This window comes from Pelophylax lessonae, assembly GCF_965119305.1.
Source record: "Pelophylax lessonae genome assembly, chromosome: 3".
Classification (NCBI taxonomy): Eukaryota; Metazoa; Chordata; class Amphibia; order Anura; family Ranidae; genus Pelophylax; species Pelophylax lessonae.
Window position 1 is genome coordinate 547,008,613 of NC_138770.1, and position 20,984 is coordinate 547,029,596.

General features: G+C 39.5%; 1 protein-coding gene across 1 annotated transcript in view; it reads right to left on the reverse strand.

Moving 5' to 3' along the window:
• The window catches only part of FNDC1 (fibronectin type III domain containing 1), a 304,707-nt gene that overhangs the window by 149,397 nt on the left and 134,326 nt on the right, over window positions 1-20,984 (reverse strand). The window contains exons 3-4 of the mRNA XM_082249137.1: window positions 19,629-19,727; window positions 11,794-11,911 (exon numbers count right to left, since the gene is read on the reverse strand). Of these exons, the coding sequence (XP_082105263.1) occupies window positions 11,794-11,911; window positions 19,629-19,727 (217 nt within the window). The remainder of the gene's footprint in view (window positions 1-11,793; window positions 11,912-19,628; window positions 19,728-20,984) is intronic.

Consider the following 20,984-nt stretch of genomic DNA (forward strand, 5'->3'; position numbering starts at 1 on the left):
GTTGCATCGAAGGCAGCAGGGGATGTGCTTTAAATGCAAAGAAGAGACTTAAAAACGTAAAGTGATTGTAAACAATGACCTTGTAAACAACCCATAATAAAAAAGAAAACATTTTGTATAAATATATAAAAAAAAACATTATAAATACCTTTTTTCCCTTTTTTATAAGTGATCACATTTCTTCAGCTGCATAAGAGCTGGGAGGAGGAGAAGCAGCAGCAACTGAGCTTCCCAGTGAATGGCTGTGCAGTGGGGGCATGTCAGGACAAGTTTGGTTTGATCATTGGAGGAGAGCATACTGAGTTTCCAGCATAGATAGAGAACTGACCATGGTGTGATCTCCTGCTTAGTGTGGTCAGTTTGTGAAAGGAAAGGGGACTGGCAGGAACACCAGTGATTTCACATAAAGGAAGCAATACAAAGAGAACAGGATACTTTATCATACAATTATATGGTACAGCAGACATATATCAGGAATATGATGTGTTGGGGTAATAAAGGCTTTAAAGCCAGGTCCAACTAAAACTTTTTAAAAATAGACTGGGAAAGATTAGAACAACTGTCCAAGTTGTATTGCTGTATGTGTGTCCCCATTGGGCAAATTTTCCTGTATGGCGGGTGTCAGACAAAATAGGATGTGACTGAATATCTCTTTAACCGGTTGCCGACCGCCGCACGACTATATACTGCGGCGGTCAGCCCCGGCCAGGCAGAGTGATGTATCGGTACCTCACTTGCCTGTCACTTCCTTGTGAGCCAATAGCGGGCGAGCGCGCGCCCGTCGCGGCTCGTTCATAGGGAAGTTAGTGCGTGTGACCGGCGGACCCGATGTCCGCCGGTCACTCGCCGATCGTCAGTACAGAGGGAGAAAGTCAGGCGGCTGATGTAAACAAGCCGCCTGTCATTCTCCCCTGTGTAGAAACAGTGATCAGACGGTTCTATTATGTAGGACCGTTGATCACTGTTCCTACACTAGTAGCCACAGCCAATCACAGTAGAAAGCACGCTTCTAGGGACACACTTAACCCCTCCCTCCCCAATAAAGTTAACCCCTTCCCTGCCAGTGTCATTTTGCAGTAACAGTGCATATGTATAGAACTGATTACTGCAGTAATGTCACTGGTAACCCCAAAAGTGTCAAAAATGTCAGTCAAGGGTGCGATCTGTCCGCCGCAATGTCGCAGTACCGCAAAAAAAATCGCAGATCGCCGCCATTACGCGTTAAAAAAACACCAAAAATGACAAAAATCTTTCCCTTTGTTAGTAAACGCAATAACTTTTGCGCAAACCAATCAAAATACGCTTTTTGCGATTTTTTTTACCAAACATAGGTAGCAGAAAACAAATTGGCCAAAAATGTTAAAAAAATTTAGATTTTTACATTTTTTTGGGGGGGAATTTCATATAAAAAAATGTGAAAAATATTGTTATTTTTGCAAAATGTACGCTCTTTTTTTGCTTATAGAGCAAAAAATAAAAATTGCACAGGTGATCAAATACCACCAAAAGAAAGCTCTGTTTGTGGGAAAACAAGGACATCAAATTAGTTTAGGTACAGCGTCGCACAACCGCGCAATTGTCCGGTAAAGCCACGCAGTAAAAAATCGCAAAAAAAACCCTGGTCGGAATGGGGGTAAAATCTTCCGGGGCTTAAGTGGTTAATAAGCACATACAGTACAACAATAAAAAAAAATCTAGTGTCACATAGAACAGGAAGTGAAGTTGAATTGAATCTCCTTAATGTGGGCACAGACAGTAATAAAGCAATTTTAGTAGACTGGGGAAAGGTAGGAACTGCTTTCAGGTTTTTATTTTTGTCTATGGTGGCAGTGAGGTTATAACAATCTCCCATATTTTAGCCAATACTGGAATAATATATGGAAATTAAATGCTTATTATAATAGCATATTTTTACCCTAAAGGAAACTATAATGGTATTAGGTCATGTGTATTTTACACTTTTTTAAAGTGATTGTAAAGTCTTGTTTTTTTTTTTTTTAGCCACTTTACGACTGCCCGCCGCAGTTATACTGTTGCGCACAGGCAGCTAGGGGGGTGAGCGCATGCCACCGCCGGCGCACTCCCGCCCCTGCTCATCAGCGGGGAAGCTGATGCATGGGGCGGCTCCCCGCTGAGAGAGAAGAACGGTCAGCTGTTGTAAACACAGCCGACCGTGCTTCTCCCTGGAATGATCACAGAGTGCCTGTGATCCTGCTATATAGGAACACAGGTCTCTGATCATTTCACAAGCCATGCCTCCTCACAGTTAGAAACACGCCCCTAGGTACATATTTATCCCCTTGATCACCCATACTGTTAACCCCTTCCCTGCCAGTGTCATTATTACAGTAACAGTGCATATTTTTAGCACTGATTACTGCAGTAATGTATCTGGTCAACCCAAAAGTGTCAAAAATTTCAGTTAGGGGTCCGATCTGTCCACCGCAATGTCGCAGTCCCGCAAAAAATCGCAGATCGCCGCCATTACTAGTAAAGAAAAAAAAAACAATAAAAATGACATAAATCTTTCCCGTAGTTAGTACACGATAACTTTTGCGCAAGCCAATTAAAATACGCTTATTGCGATTTTTTTACCAAAAATATGTAGCAGAAAACAAATTGGCCTAAAATGGTAAAAAATTTAGAATTTTCATTTTTTTTTTGGGGGGGGGGGGGAATGTTATATAGCAGAATGTGAAAAATATTGTTTGTTTGTTTATTCAGAATTGTGGCTCTTTTTTTGTTTATAGCGCAAAAAATAAAAATCTCACAGGTGATCAAATACCACCAAAAGAAAGCTCTATTTTTTTGAAAAAAAGGATATCAATTTTATTTAGGTACATCGTCGCACGACTGCACAATTGTCCGTTAAAGTAAATGCAGTGCCGAATCGCAAAATATGGCCTGGTCATTAAGGAGGCAAATCCTTCCGGTCCAGAAGTGGTTAAATAACAAACATGGTATACTTACCTCTGAGCAGTGGGTTTTGCACAGAACAACCTTGATCCTCCTCTTCTCAGGACCCTTTTATCTGCTCCTAGCTCCTTCCTCCTGTTGAGTGCCCCCACAGCAAGCAGCTAGCTATGGGGGCACCCGAGCCGAGCTGCAGCTCCGTGTATCCATTCAGACACGGAGCTGCGGTTCTGCCCTGCCCCCTCTCTCTCCTGATTGGCTAACTGACTTTTATTGACAGCCACGGCAGCCAGTGACACCGCTGCTGTGTCTCAGTCAATCAGGAAGCAGAGTCCCAGTTGGGACCAGTGGACATTGCTGGATTGAGATGGTACTCAGGTAAGTATTAAGGGGTCCTGGGGAGCCTGCTTCACACAGAAGGCTTTTTATCTTAATGCATAGAATGCATTAAGATATAAAAAACCTTCTGACTTTACAACTCTTTTAAAGTCAAATACTTAACAATACGTAAATGTAAGTTATGAAGTTAATAAAATCTTCAGACATGTGTGAAGAGGTTCTTATACCTTAGCATAAATTTATTTGTGCTAAAAATGAATATAACATATCATTTCTATAGATGACATTATTTAATGTATGGTTACAAATTATTTCAGCTTGCAGCCAGGTATGATTAAATCACACTGCCAAAAACCTCAAATATCACTTAGAAAAAGAAAAAAATGTCTGCGTTAGCAAGAAAATTATGCTGAACTTGCTGCTGGCAATAAAGACAGATACAGGTCTCATATAAATTATGAGTATGATTGCATCAATATTATAACACAGGACTTGTACTTATAAAAAAAAAAAAAAACAATGAAACACACAGAAGTAAAAAAAAAAAGTGATATTAAAATTCCATAAACAGTGTGACACATCAAAATGATCATGCAAACAACCAATCAATAAATATGTATAGTCACTGAAAACAGTGTAAAAATCATCATTCCTTTACAGTTGTACTCTATGTCATCGGTTCCCGCTGTTATCTCTGTGTATTTCATAATACATAAAGTACATACTTAAAGTAAAACCATAGACAAAACTTTTTTAAAATTTTGATTACAAAAAGGGAGGGTTATAACCCCTATCAGATTTTTTTTCACCATCTGTGCCTCATTTCAGAGATTTCCCTTCACTTCCTGTCCCATAGCCAAACAGGAAGTGAGGGGAAATCCCTGCAAATTAAAGGAGTTGTAAAGGCAGAAGGTTTTTTTTATCTTAATGTATTTTATGAGTTAAGATAAAAAGCCTTCTGTGTGTAGCAGTTGCCCAAGCAGCAACTAATACTTACTTGAGCCCCATCTCTATCCAGCGATGACCATGAGTCCCTTGGCCATCCGGGACTCTTCCTTCTGATTGGCTGAGATACAGCATCAGCGCAATTGGCTCCCGCGGCTATCAATCAAAGTCAGTTAGCCAATCATGAAGGAGAAGGGGTGGGGCTGAATGGCAGTGTCGTGTCTGAATGGACACACGGAGCTGCAGCTCAGCTCGGGTGCCCCCATAGCAAGCTGATTGCTGTGGGGGGCACTCGACAGGAGGGAGGGGCCAGGAGCACAGAAGAGGGACCCGAGAAGAGGAGGATCCAGGGTGCTCTGTGCAAATCCACTGCACAGAGGAGGTAAGTATAACATGTTTGTTATTAAAAAAAAAACAAAAAAAACACAAGACTTTACAATCACTTTAAGGGTCCATTCCCACTAGCGCGACTTGTCAGGCGACTTGGTCGCCTGACAAGTCGCGGTCGGTCGCTCGCTTTTGAATAGTACAGGACCCGTTCTAATAGGAGCGACACAAGTCGCTCCGACTTAGAGAAAAGGGTCCTGCACTACTTTGGGGCGACCTGGAGGCGACTTGCATTGACTTCAATTATATGAAGTCCGTGCAAGTCGCGCCGAGGTCGCGGTGCATGCTGTGCACCGCGACTTCACAGGTCGCCCCACAAAATCCTGTAGCGGCAGTGTGAATGGGCTGTAAGGGAATTCCTTGGGGACCCTCAGGTTACCAGAACTAGTGTCCCCATTGGAAGATTTCCCCTCTATTACTTTTCTGGGGACAACACAAAATTTGGGATTTTCTTTATTTTAACTTTTAATGATAATAGTAAACAGGGCAAATAGAGAGCTGGAATCTCCCTAAAGGGGGGCACAGACAGCAATAAAAACTGGCAGGGGTTCTAATCACTCTCCATTCTATCCAAAAAAAAATGCCTTTAGGTATACTTTAATATCTTACATGAAACCTATCTCATGCAAAAAATGACCACAGTAAACAACCAGCACAAAATCTAAAAAATACCCTGTTCAGGATAAACAGGCACACATTTTCTAGGTTATATTTAGAATTTTACATCATGAAAAACATTTGGGGCCTTTGTTAGAAAATTTGTAAATGTTCTTTGTTCATAAACTCATGTCTTAGATTTATAGGTACTTAAAATAAACATCTGTGACTTCTAAACGAAGAAAATATACCTACGTGATTTAATGGTTATACATCACCAAATAACAAGAGCAGTATTTTAAATGAAAAAGGAAGTAAGAATTCAAACGCTTGTTCTTTGACATGACTAGTTTATGAGCTTCTCTCCTTTACTCTATGCATCTGAAAAGTATCAAAGTACTGAGAATAGATTCTCACCAGCTCCATTTGAAGAAAAATACATCCTTCTTGTCAAATGGGCAGAAGTTCATAAAGAAAGTCATACTCATTACACATAATATGCGCAATCATTTTTTAATGATCGTTTTATGAAACTGCATGCTTGTACTGCCAAAGCATATATATATTTATACGGTGTCCTGGCTTTGTCTACTTGCTATTCAGTACTGCATATAGTTACATATAGTTTGAGGTCGAAAAAAGACATCAGTCCATCCAGTTCAACCTATGATGTGTGTGTGTGTTTGCTGTTAACCGTACATTGTATACCCCTGTATGTTGTGGTCTTTAAGGTGCCCATCTAATAATGAAACTATCGATGCTCCCTGCTGATACGACTGCTTGTGGAAGAGAATTCTACATCCTTACTGCTCTGACAGTGAAGAACCCCTTACGTATTTTAAGGTTAAACCGCCTTTCCTCTAGTTTTAGTGAGTGACCACGTGTCTTATTGTATTCCCTTTCTCTGAAAAGTTTGTTCCTTATGCAAGGGTCGCCAGTACAGTATTTGTACATTGATATCATATCCCCCCTCAATCGTCTCTTCTCCAGAGAGAATAAGTCCAGTGCTTGTAATCTTTCCTCATAGCTGATGTCCTCCATTCCCCTAATTATTTTTGTTGCCCTTCTCTGGACTCTCTCCAGTTCCAGCACATCCTTCCTGAGGACCGATGCCCAGAACTGGACATCATACTCCAGATGTGGCCGGACCAGAGTCTTGTAGAGTGGGAGAATAATCTCTTTATTTCTGGAGTGAATCCCCTTTTTTATTCATCCCAGTATTCTGTTGGCTTTGCTTGCAGCGGCTTGGCATTGCATGCCACTTCCAAGCCTGTTGTCTACCAGTACCCCCAGGTCCTTTTCCATCCTTGACTCACCCAGAGGTTCCCCCCCCCCCCCAGTGAGTAGCTTGCTTTCGTGTTTCTGACGCCCAAGTGCATTACTTTACATTTTCCAACATTAAACCTCATCTGCCATGTAGTTGTCCACCCCATTATTTTGTTTAGATCCGCTTGTAAAGTTTCCACATCCTGAATAGAAGATATTGGCATGCTTAGTTTAGTATCATCCTCAAATACTGAGATTGTACTGCATACTCTAGTCAAAGTACTCATATCTGATTTGCCTATTACGTCTGTACCTCCTGTATTGGTCTTGTTCAAATCCAATGACTATTGGACCAGATTTGGTTCCCATTTATCTACTGCAAATTTACTCTTTGGCTGCGGTACTACTTCTGACTGAGCAAATGCATAGGAGGCCAATGTTTCTGTTTTTAGTGTTTGAGCTGGCCTTTCTTGTTTTTGATTGTGCAATTTATTGAATAGACACTGTGCCCCATTTGCACCCTGCACCCCTGAGGAAGGAGAAATCTGAAACGCGTCGGATGTTGGCACATAGGGGTTTGATCAAGTATACCATTTGAAATATTTGTGCTTTTCCATCTATGTATGGTTTCAATAGTTCTACACCTTTACCTAAAATGTCAGCTCTTTCATGTAGCATGTTTTGAATTTTAATCTATTGTAATAAAGTGATATTGTATTTTATACTCTCTTTGATATTTTCTACTATTTTTTTCACTTGACCTTTGTGTCACTTGTACAATTAGCCATTAAAGTCTCCTTTAGAGGCATTCCTTCCGTTCTTCTGTTCAAAGTTGGGATGTGGGCCTTATCTTTCAATTGATCCTACCTTCATATATATTTAAAAAGGCATACATCTATTGCACCAGTCACATCTCAAGGTAATTATTAGTGATCAGTGTACAGAGATAAACTCTGTCTGCTAGTTCCATAAAGATGGTCAATGGATCAACAAATAAAACATGATTCCAGTTAATTAACCTCCCTGGCGGTATGATTATGTCAGGAATTACATACCAAAAGCGGTACAATTGTTTTCATGGAAATTTGGCGTTATGTATTATAGGCCTACAATTCTTAGTAATTACTGACTTAAACCTGACCAAAACAAGAGTCTAGTGATAAATTTGAAACACAAACGCATGAATTATAATCGAATCAATAATATAATTTTATTATTTAATATATAATATATATAATAAAATTATATTATTGATTAGATTATAATTCATGCATTATATATTATATATATATATATATATATATATATATATATATATATATATATATATATATATATATATATATGTGTGTGTGTATGTGTATATATATATATATATACACACACATATATATATATATATGTGTAATATATAATGCATGAATTATAATTGAATCAATAATATAATTTTATATATATATATATATGTATATGTGTGTGTGTGCATACATGTATATACCGGTATATATATATATATATATATATATATATATATATATATATATATGCATATATATATATATATATATATATATATATATGCATATATATATATATATGTGTATGTATGTATATATATATATATATATATGCATATATATATATATATGCATATATATGTATATATATATATATATATATATATATATATATATATATATATATATATATATATATATATATATGCATATATATATATATATATATATTTATATATATATATATATATGCATATATATATTATATAAAATGTGTTATGTGTTTTGTGCAACGTTTTTTTTTTTTGAATTTCCCTCCCTAGTTCCGCTCCCATGCAGGAAGTGATCAGACCGACGGTGGACGGAGGAGCGGCGGGACTCTCTGCTGGCGATCTCAGCAATGAGAGATCATCGCTGGATCGCCAGGATAAGGTAAGAGAACACCGCTGCGCTCTCTGCCTATCCACCCCGAGCGTGACTCGGGGTTACCGCTCCTGATATGAAAAACCAACCCCGAGTCACGCTCGGGATTACCGCCTAGGAGGTTAAAGCAGAGCTCCAGGCATTTTCACACCCTCCCCTAAAGTCACCTAGGTGTTTTTTTTTTTTTTTTTAAATTCTATACATACCGCTTTCCTGCTGTACTTTACCTGATCTGGTAATGTTATGGTAGCTTCTTCTTCCTTCCTCACAATTATAATATCTTATTTCTAAACCTTTTTATTATTTTTTTATAATAATAAACATGTTACACTCACCTGCTCTGTGCAATAGTTTTGCACAGGGCAGCCCCAAAGCTCCTTTTCTGGGGTCCCCCACTGGCCCTCCTGGCTCCTCCTCTTTGGTGAGTGCCCCCCATAAGAAGCTGCTTCCTATGGGAGCATTTGTGTGGGCTTGATCCTGAGCGGCACTGCCAATGTCCGTAGACACAGGATTTGATTGACAGTAGCAGGAGCCAATGGCTCTTGCTGCTATCAATGTGCCTTGTGAGGAGAAAGAGAGAGAGGAGAGAGCCGCTGCTCTTGGGCACAGTACTGGATCCAGATCAGTCAGGTAAGCACAATGGGGAGCTGAAGGGGGAAGGGGGGTCCTGGACACAGAACATTTTGTGAATGTATTATGGTAAGTTGAACTTCACTCTCTCAATCAACACTTATTAGTTTTATTCCTTATGCTGCTAGCACTAATAAATAGATAGGAAGGTTTTATATATACTGTATATATATATACATACATACAGTGTTTCACAAAAGTGAGTACACCCCTCACATTTTTGTAAATATTTTATTCTATATTTTCCTGTTCTGAGTTGAACCTGTCCTGTTAAACCGCTGTATGGTCTTGGCCACCGTGCTGCAGCTCAGTTTCACGGTCTTGGCAATCTTCGAATAGCCTAGGCCATCTTTATGTAGAACAATAATTCTTTTTCTCAGATACTCAGAAAGTTCTTAGCCATGAGGTGCCATGTTGAACTTCCAGTGACCAGTATAAGAGAGTGAGAACGATAACACCAAATTTAACAAACCTGCTCCCCATTCACACCTGGGACCTTATAACACTAACGAGTCACATGACACCAGGGAAGGAAAATTACTAATTGGGCCCAATTTGGACATTTTCACTTAGGGGTGTACTCACCTTTGTTGCCAGTGGTTTAGACATTAATGGCTGTGTGATGAGTTATTTTGAGGGGACAGCAAATTTACACTGTTATACAAGCTGTACACTCACTACTTTACATTGTAGCAAAGTGTCATTTCTTCAGTGTTGTCACATGAAAATATGTAAATAATATATTATTTACAAAAATGTGAGGGGAGTACTCACTTTTGGGAGATACTGTATATATTATATATAAATATATATTATTTAAAAAATATATATTATATTTAAATGTTTCAAACTTTTTTTTACGTATCTTCAGTCACTTCCTGGTTTCCAGACCTAGGCAAATGATGTCCTACATCCCAGGATTCTTCAGGAGGGGAGGAGGGGTTTCTCAGCTAAGCACACCCTCTTGCCTGCATGCCTTAGCTAAGGGCACATAGATTCCAGGAAGTAAATTCTACATGAATCATCTGCTCTTACTCAAGATGGCCACAGCCAGAAATGTCAGTGTGGGGGGGGGGGGGTTCAAAGTGATTTCTCAGCATAATAAACCATGGAGGTATGGATGGATGGAGGAGTTTGCTTTGACAAATGTAAACTTTGTTTTTGTTTTGTGGTGTTTAGTTGCATGTAGTTCCGCTTTAAAGTGGTTGTAAACCATCCCAAAAATCCAGTGAAGTGAACAGCCTTAGATGATAGCCTTAGGTGAAAGAAATCCTCCTACCTATATTTTATTTGTTTATCTTCTCTTCCCTACACCCCTTCAAAAGGACTGATTGTGTTAAAAAATCTTTCTTTATCTGTCAGCAGCACAGAGGAGGAGGCGGAGAGATTGCAGTTACAGTGCATGAAAGCTGATTGGAGGTATGGAACACACCCCCTTCACACAACAGAAGAACTGTGTTCTACTTAGACAAGCTCTGTTCTGAGCTCCTTCTCTTCCTCCTGACACAAATGTATCTCATGTGTCGGGAAAACTTCTCAGAAGTGACTCATGCTGATAACAAAGGAAGGAAGCACCAGAGAGAAAGGACACTTAGATCTTTGGAGAGAGATACGTAAACACTACAGATATACAACCACTTGAAGGCTTTAGAACAACTTTAATTTGTAATATAAAATTTAATAAACTGTTAGACCCTCTTTAAAATTCCAACCTGCCTCTGCAAAACACATTTCAGTGCAGGTAATAAATTCATGTACCTGTAAACAGAATGAATATGGGGTGTGCACCATGTGTGGAGGTGTCCATATGACTGCTTGGTCCTCAGTGCAGCTGATCTTTCTCCTGCCACTGCAGTTGTAACACAGACATTGCAGCAGATGAGGATTTTTAAAAGCTGGGTGGGTGGAGCCTGGTGGGGATTTACAGACACTAGTTCTTCATGGCTTTAGAAGCTGCCCACTGCTAATGTCAATCGCAAGGAGAGGAAAGACCTGAAGAGGAACTCTAATGACCCCACTTCCCCATTAGGCTTCACCCACTGTTAGCATCATTGGTGAGAAGGGGGAAGTTGATAGTGGCGGCAAATATAGGCAACACCCTGCCTGTCTCTGTAGGCCAGCTTACAATTTGTCTTAATTATTTATCTAAGAACTGAAGCTAATTATGTTTGTATTTGCTGCAGTATTAGCATTACTATAAAAGTGGTGCTATTAAGAACTACCTGAATCTGCTGCATGTCAGTAAAGCTACCGAAACAGAAAGAAGAAAGGAGCTCCACCTTCTAAGTGTAGAAGTTTTACAAAACTGATTTAAAAAGAGTAAATTGCACTCACATCGTGAAAGGGTTAAAAACATATGACATTCTCCTGTCATATGTTTTAACCCTTTCACGATGTGAGTGCAATTTACTCTTTTTAACTCAGTTTTATTAAATGACTACACTTAGGAGTTGGCCCTCCTTTCTTCCTTTTGTCTTATAGAATCAGAGTACCTATCCTCAACTCTTCAAGGAAGCTACAGCCTCCCCAGTGATTCTTATTGGTTTTTCATACTATGGACCCTCTTTTTCCCTACAGACTTACCCAGAGACTCTCTGACCCTCATTTGTTCCCTTACACTAGGCTCCCTTTGCGCCATATATATTTACTCTAACTAAGCTACCCAAAAAGGCAGCAGAGATTTTTGAATCTAGCACAGAATTTTATTAATTATCCTGAGTTGTCTATAAAACGTCTGTTAAAAGCATAAGTACTTGGAGTCATAAAATCAACTTACCTGTTTGTGATAATCTTTGCAGACTTTTCATATACTGGGTCAACCCATGTAACAAGCACAGACTGAGAGGAAAGGACTCTGGCGCTTACATCCTTAGGTTCCAATGAATAATCGTTTTCTGAAATGATGCATACTTTGTTAATATTCTTTACAGCATAACAATATTTTTTTAACATCCTTCATAATTGTCAATATGCTAATGATTTAGCCCCCGTTCACACTTAGGCGACCTGTGAGGCGACCTGGTCGCCTTCCATAGGGAAGCTGCGGACCCGTTCTAATAGGAGCGACACAAGTCGCTCCGACTTAGAAAAAGGGTCCGGAGCTTCTTTGGGGCGACCAGGAGGCGATCGCCTTAGACTTCAATGTTATGAAGTCCGTGGCGGCCGCTCCGAGATCGCGGCGCGCTGCTCGCACCGCGACCTCGGAGGTCGCCCCTGGAAGTAGCGTCGCCTGCATGTGAACGGGGACTTAAAGTCTAAAATTTACACACGAGCGGTGCGCTCGGTGGACTCCATTTTTCTCAGCGGGGATCGATCCGCCAATCCCTGCTGAGCAGGCGGATGACAGCTCCGTCTCTGCTTACTTTGCAGAGATGGAGCTGTCAGATCCCCGCTCTCCTCTATGGGAGATCGGATGAAAACGGACCACCTTCAATAAAGAACTATTAAAAAGAAATAAAAAAATACAATCTTACAAGAGAAAAGCTCAAAGTGAGGGGTATTTTACTTAAATTTAAAGCGGACCTTTGGTAATTTTTTCATCTTTCCATCTATCAAATCTTCTTGTTGTTTTAACTTTGAATAATAAAACATTTTTTTTTCTGCCAGTAAATACCTTATACAGCCCACTTCCTCTTTCTTATCTGGTAATTTACCTAGGCTATTGACATCATACACAGCTCTCTCACTAAAGCCCCGTACACACGTACCGATCGTCGGCCGAACGATCGGCCATCTTTTGTCCCCAGGCTGTCGTGTCTGTTGAAAACTGCAAAAGACTGCACAAGAATTTTGTCCGCCGACTACAGCCGACTGCAGAAGTGATGTCATGTGATGGTTAACTTTCCCTGTGTTTTTTCTTTTCTGAGCATGCCCAGTCTTGCAAATCTGCTGTCTGTCGGCCGAATTCTGTATTGACTTGCGAACAATCGGCCGTTCTGGTGTCGGTATACAAAAATTTTAATGCTTGCACGACAGATTCTTTTCGCTGTCAGCTGTCGGAAGCATCATACTAACAAGCCGAAAATCGGCCGATCGTTCGTCAGCCGAAGCTTTTCGGCCGACAATCTGCACGTGTGTACGGGCCTTTACTCTTGTGAGAGTTTGCCAGCAGAGAAGGGGGTGGGCAGGAGAGGGGAGGAGAGATGAGTCACAGTAGAGCCAAGGAGAGCTGCAGGGCTGAAAGGGGGCTGGATGAGGGTGGAGATAACAGGAGACTGCAGAGATCCATGTGTATTCATCGAGTGAGGAAAAATGTGCAGGCAAGCAGGGGTATGAGTGTATCTGTCTGTCTATATGTGTGTGTCTGTATATATGTGTATGTGTGTGTGTCTGCGTAATTTCAGGAAGGGAACAGACAGCAGCTTCAGCTGCCCACATTTAAAATGGCTGCAGACAGACTTAGTGGAAGAAGATTTCTGCAGCATATTTGGCAAGTACATAATCACAGCCTTAGCCTGAGGGGGTGTTTAGGTGGAGGTTAGGGCTTTGTTGTGCATTATAATAATAAAAATAACATATATCTTGGTTTGTATATTTGGTTCATGTTTTCTGGCAAAAAAGCTAATTTGTTGTTTTTTTTTTTTAAGTAAGCTACTTTTTGTTTGTTTATGTATAATTAATTTAATCTGTATATATGTAAATAGGTTTTTATTATGTTGTATGTTTTTTTTTATTTTTTATTTCTAATAAACAAAAATCTACATAATCATAGTACATATAAAATAATATGCAAAGTGGTTGGGGGAAAGCGTCAGAATGACAAAGATGTTTTTATTACAAATTATGTGAGCAGACCGCAGTTCCTCTTTAGATGAGCAATTAACACTTGTAATGTTGGGGCAGCCCCATTGTAAGATGTTTAGATTTCCCAGAGTTGAACTTTAATGATGCAACTATGTACCCTCTAAACACAATGGACTTTGTTAAATATGTATCACTGCTATTTCAAACGTTTCCCATTTATATCAGATCCTAGTGGAGCAAGTCTATGGCACAGTATGCATTGGTTGTTCAAATAGAGGCCACATTTTTGCCGTCAACTGTTGGTTTTAAGAAAATTACGTGCAATCCCTACTGCCTTTCTGTAGAAGTTCCAAAAACAAAGGATAACTCAGCCCCTATGGATTACACCCACACACAAGTAACAAAAAAGAGTAAACTAATTGCACTATTTGCCCTCTTTATACACATCAGCAGCTAATAACTATCAGTCCTGAAAGGTAAATAAATTAAAAGGTAGATACCGATGATTGTCTGTGAAGTACAGGCAGGTTCAAACTGTTTTAGATTGCTAGGTAAAGTGAGATCTGTCATCTGGTGCCAAATGTAATATGCACTAATTTCTTGTCTGGTATTTATGCTTCATAAAATAAAATGTTATTGATTTATCTTTCAGTCTATAATTATGACAGCTTATGTGCAGATTTTAATCTCAATGCTGCAATGTGCAAAGGTAATAAAGTTTATTATATATCTGGTCTCCCACAGAACACAGAACATGGACATGCAATTATTTTAGTAAATATAAATTGCTAAATACCTTTTCTCATCAGCAGTATATAGTAGTCTTGTGACTTCTATCAGTGTCCTGCCAAGCACTGGTTAAAGCTTGTAGAAGGAGTTTTTGTTCTCCTCTGAATGTCCTATGAGGTTGCATAACCCCTGACCCTCTGTATGGAAAGTGCTGATTGGCCCTGTGCTGATCACATGCACCCTCCCAAAAAAGAAAAATCTCTAGAAATACAAACCAAACAGAGCACGTGCAGAGTTCCTCCAAGGCTCTGTACTATAAACAGATGGATTAGGGGCAGTAAAAGAAGGGGAGGAACAGAGTAAACAGAGGCAAACAGCCTTTTTACATAATGCAGAGGATTAACTCCTTAGGTTCCCCAGTGAGTATAACAAGCATGCTTTACTGCATATACAGACTAATTTTACTGTTGTGGGTTTAGTAACACTTTAAGACAGTGCATGCTTTGTAATAATTATAAATCTTTAAATAACATGAATGTTCACATGATTATGGCTTTTTTTTTATATTGTACACTCTTTTTGGCACTTATCGCTAGCTTGTAGTTTTAGAAAAGTTTTCCTCTTTTTAGAGATATTTTAAAACATTGTTTCATAATTACTAGAATTTTTTAACAGTGTAATATACTATTGAAGTATTGGTGTAAAATACTGAATACACCAGGAAACATAATTTGTTACCTGTCAGCGCAATCTTGGAACAATGTCAAACATTTGTAATAATGATCTACAATAATCTAATATTATAGAAGCCCCAATGATCTGCAGGTACAATACTGGTCATTAGAAGACAACCAGTTAGATTTTGTAAGACTCCCATTATGGGCCTCTAATATTATACAATTTCTATTTTTTCCAGTCAGTAAAGGAAGAAGGGGAGGAGATTTATTTTATATTTTATACTGCTTTTCATTTGGAACACAAAAAAAACTCTAAAGCATTAAAGCCGAAAACCACAAGAACCTAAGATCTTCAGGAGCACTACATTGCAAGGCCATTAACCACCAAACCCACCTTGTTTGCACTATCAAGGAATATCTACATAGCAGTGTATTGTCATTCTCACCATCTTCTTTACTTAAATCAGGAAAAAAGTAAAATGTTTACAATACATGATGTAAAGTTGGCCTTCAAAATAGCACTGGAGAGTCACTTGTAACCAAATACCAATGATTTATTATTGTGTGAAGAAAGCTTAAAGATGAAGTTCAACCATAACCTAACTAGCTCTAAACCTGCTCGCATCCACATTTTAAAACAAATCTATCTAGCCCTGTAAAGAAGAAATCACTGTACTTACCTCTTCTGCAGCCGCTCTGGTCCGGTCCCACTGAAGTGGCTGCTTCAGTGTGTAGGCGTGTGCAGGAGAGGCAGCCGACAAAGGAAGCCCCATAGTAACTCTATGTGTGACGTCACTTCCCAGGCATTTCCGAATGACTTTGACGCAGTAGTGGGCTTGAGCACGATATGGCCATATGGTGGGACCAAACCCCCATTTTTATTTATGGACTCTCTTCAGATTTGGTAGTAATTTCTTTTGCATTTGCGCGCTATTCTTTTTTAATATACATGTCTTTTGGTTCATAGCTGCAGCAGCTTTGGAAATACATGGGTATGCTCCCCCAAATTTTTTGCCTGTTTATTATGTATACGGTCTGACCAGACTATCGAGGTTGAGCAGCCCTCCCCACCCCCCACACACACCTGTACTCAATCAGTGTCCACCATCAAGTGGATATAGGAGGAGTCCCCTGTAGTGCATTTGCACATCTTCCCCAGCAAGGAGTGTTATCTCCAAGGGTTAGAAGGGCTGGATTCATCTCTTTTTCATGGATAGTGTAGGACCCACTGATAATGGGGTACTTTGACGCAGTAGTGGGCTTGAGCACGATATGGCCATATGGTGGGACCAAACCCCCATTTTTATTTATGGACTCTCTTCAGATTTGGTAGTAATTTCTTTTGCATTTGCGCGCTATTCTTTTTTAATATACATGTCTTTTGGTTCATAGCTGCAGCAGCTTTGGAGATACATGGGTATGCTCCCCCAAATTTTTTGCCTGTTTATTATGTATTCGGTCTGACCAGACTATCGAGGTTGAGCAGCCCTCCCCACCCCCCACACACACCTGTACTCAATCAGTGTCCACCATCAAGTGGATATAGGAGGAGTCCCCTGTAGTGCATTTGCACATCTTCCCCAGCAAGGAGTGTTATCTCCAAGGGTTAGAAGGGCTGGATTCATCTCTTTTTCATGGATAGTGTAGGACCCACTGATAATGGGGTACTTTGACGCAGTAGTGGGCTTGAGCACGATATGGCCATATGGTGGGACCAAACCCCCATTTTTATTTATGGACTCTCTTCAGATTTGGTAGTAATTTCTTTTGCATTTGCGCGCTATTCTTTTTTAATATACATGTCTTTTGGTTCATAGCTGCAGCAGCTTTGGAAATACATGGGTATGCTCCCCCAAATTTTTTGCCTATTTCCGAATGTTGTCAGTTCTCTACTGCACACAGCATCTACCGCTGGAGACTGAACTGGATAAGCTTCAGAAAAGGTATGTATAGTGATTTCTTTTTCACAGGGTTATATAGTTTAGTTTTAGAATGTGGCTTTAGAGTAGATCTAGAGTTAGTTAGGTTTTGGGTAAACTTTAACTTTAAATATATTTTAAAGTGATCAATATTTCAATATTAATAATAATGTTAATCATCATCATCATCATCATCGTGACTTGAAAGGCAGATCTAAAAGATCTGGTTCCATTGTAATAGGAAAAGTAATTGATTTTAAATCAGTAATCAATAAATTTATGTAACAAGTCTTCCTTTTCTTGCAATGTGCTTATTCTACAAATGTAATATACAACTAAAAAAACTGTAGAAATGTGTATGTTTTTAGTAGGCATGAATGTATATATATTCTCACTATAAGTGTCCTATAGTGAGAATATAGAAATGCCATGCTTTCTAAGCTGTCATTATTCAGGACCTGCACTAGATAGCCATTTACAGGAAGAGTGACTGTATGACTCTGCTGGTACTGTTATTCGTTTGCAGCAAATTAAAGGCGTCAACTGCAAATGTGTACCAGTCTATTCAGCCTAATATACTTTTTAAACCTGGATATATGGTAAAATGCATGGAAAAGATTTTGACCGAAGTATACAGTATGTTACTCGGTTTCTCTTTTTTGATCAATTTGGTCTGTTAAATAATACATTGGGAGCAGATGATACTAGCTGAAATCTAGTAAGCTTGTGAGCAGGGTGCAGTGGGCTGGAGCAGTGTAGAAATCACACAGAGGCCAAGTAACTTGAACTATGTATTGCAGAAAATTTGAATAAAGTGCAAATAGGCCCAGTGGGTGAACACAACTGTCCGACGCCACTCACGGAGTCTGTAGCAACAGTATTTTAGCTTGACTTGCTGCCAACAACTTCTGCAAGGAGGAGCGAAATGCGTCCTGGCCGGTTTGACCCAACTGAGAGGCTTCCTAAACAGAGAGTAGCGTTATCCCTGCACTGTTCCTATTCCTCCAGAACCTCTCCCTAACACCAGATACTGTTCCTGACAGATGGGGAACCTGTCCCTATGCTAACCACTCGCAGAATGCATGCCAAGTAAGGGAGGCCTTGCCCTCACCCAAGATGGCTGAGGGGGTCTTGCAGGGCACCAGTATCCAAACAGCTGCTCTGCAACTCTCTCAACTTCCTTCCCTTCTGTTTTGCCACTCAAGTCAAGCGCCACCTACAGAGGGTAGTACAGACTGCACCTGGCTACAAGCCCTTCAGTTGCTGTACAATCTGCAGTGTTCTTACCAGCACAATTTTCAGCCCTTCCCAGCTCACTTCTGTGGACTACAGAACACCTCCCCTAAGCATGATGATATGGAGAGGAACAGGTGTTCTTTAGTACTTACATACTTCCTGTTCCAGGATGACCACACTCCCCCTCCATAGACATAGTACAATGAGTTGGTGTCATCCACATTTAACAGGAATTTATTGCAGGCAGGATCATCAGGTGAAAATATAGGAGAACAATATGGAAAAAAAGAAAACAAATGTAGCCACCATTTCTAAGGACTGGTAGGCTGTAATATCATCAAATTTTGTTGTTAAGTTTACTTCATGATCAGGGCCCACGCTACCTGTAAGGTGACCCTGGCATTTGCCTAGGGCACAACTCAGCAGGGGGCGCCAGCATCCTGCTTGCTGCGCTATGAACAAAAAAAGAGCGATAATTCTGAAAAAAAAAAACAATATTTTTCACTTTCTGCTGTATAACATTCTCCAAAAAAAATTTAAAAATCAAAATTTTAGGGAAATTTGTATTCTGCTACATATTTTTGGTTAAAAAAATTGCAATAAGCATATTTTGATTGGTTTGCGCAAAAGTTATCGCGTCTACTAACTACGGCAAAGATTTATGCAATTTTTATTGTTTTTATTTATTTCGTTTTTTTACTAGTAATGGCAGCGATCAGAGATATTTAGCGGGACTGCGACATTGCGGCAGACAGATCAGACCCCTAACTGACATTTTTGACATACTGTATGTGATGTTATGATATGGGCAGATCATATCGGTTTGTGATGTCACATTGTGGGATGAGCATATAGGGGGGGGGGGCGGCAATTTTTTTTTTGCCTAGGGCGCCAAAAATCCTTGCATCGGCCCTGCCTACGACAATAGGTAGGCTCTAAAAAAAAAAAAAAACAACCGACTGGCAAAACACATCCATCAAGTCAAACACTTTGAGGCAATAATGTCCCAGTACTGGTGCTTCTTTTACAAGTAAAAATAATGTACTTGTTCTACGAGCACATGGAAACCCATCTACAAATCTGAAATGTTTATCCTGGGTATCCATTTTTATGCGATTCATCAGCAAATATAAATACATAGAATTTTCACAGATTCTGTAGAGGTTACCATCTTTCCAACATATGTCCATATGATTTTTTTTTTTCTATTGAACCTCAGAACTTGGCTATTTTAGAATGATCTGTATTCAATTCTATAGCTTTAGTGCTACTGTATGGCTTATTATCAAAGTAATCCTGTCTAATACCTGGAATTTTTAGCTTTGTAACAGCTGCCCGATACACTGGCTGACTTTTTCCTTCGAGATTCATTGAAGGCAGGGAGACCACATGTACAGATTCAGATGCTGCAAGAGAAGAATAAAGGAACTTTCATTGTACAATTATAACTCACAGCTGGGTCAATATTTCTAAACCTGGCATTGAAACAATTAATCTATTTTATCTATTATAATATAATATTTCAGAATAAACAGCCCTAATCAAAGCAACAGGGGCTGCTTTTTGTTAATTCTAGTGGACCAGCAATCTCAATTATCTGTAGATTTCCTTAAAGGTTCAGTATCATTTTAGTAGCTACCAGATGCAAAGCAACAACAACAACATCTGTCTTTAATGGGAAAATTGAAGCTGTCTATCTGTAATGCCTTTTATCAGGAAAAAAAATACTGATGTACAAATTATAGGGTCCTGCGCACTAAAAACCGGTTTTGCATACTGTTTACGGTAATATTTCAAGCAATATCATCAGCTGCTTGGCTCAATGCAATAAAAGCAGGTAAACAAATCATTTTTTCTTCCTGTAATTATCAATCAATTTATTACAACTGTGCCTTATTTATTATGAACTGTTAAAAAAGGCTGGTTTTAGATAAATCATGGCTCTGGGCAAGAATCAAACTGATTGGCTGGAATACTGCAAGCCTCTGACAAGGCCTGCTTCATAGGGTAGAGAATATTCTACTTCTTTGTGTCTTTATACCTTGCTGATTTAAAGCAGCTAACAGTTAAACAGACATTTTGCAAGAGTTCACTGGGTACAAATCTTAATAAATCTGGAATACTACACCATGAGAGTTTTCATTTTTTGAGATACAAGGAGAGACGAAACGGAGGAACAATCGCAGAAAAGACAGAATTGGCAGAAAGTTGGGGAAAGGGAGGATATAAAGTGACATGGGAATAATAAAAAAGCATGTTATACTTTCTATTAATCTGAAGGTCACATCAATCAGGAATGAATCAGGGATTCCCAACCTTTTAAAACAAAGGGCCGGTTCACTGTCTATTACACTGTTTCGGTTTAGACTGTGGTCAGTTGGAGTAAACGCTTCTGCATCAGTAGTAGTAAAAAATCCCCTGCATCAGGGGAAAATGCCTTTATGTTTCTGTATTTGTAGTGGGAGGAATGATGCCTCCATGACAATTGGAGGCATGGTTCTCCTGTGTCAGTGAGAGGAATTGTGCTTCCATGACAGTTGGAGGAATGGATCCCATGTGTTGGTGGGAGGAATGGTTGCCTTGTGTCAGTGGGAAGTTGAACCTCATCATTGGTGTTAGTAGTCACCTACCTTGTAGGATCCATGGCCAAAGCTGCTTCTCGT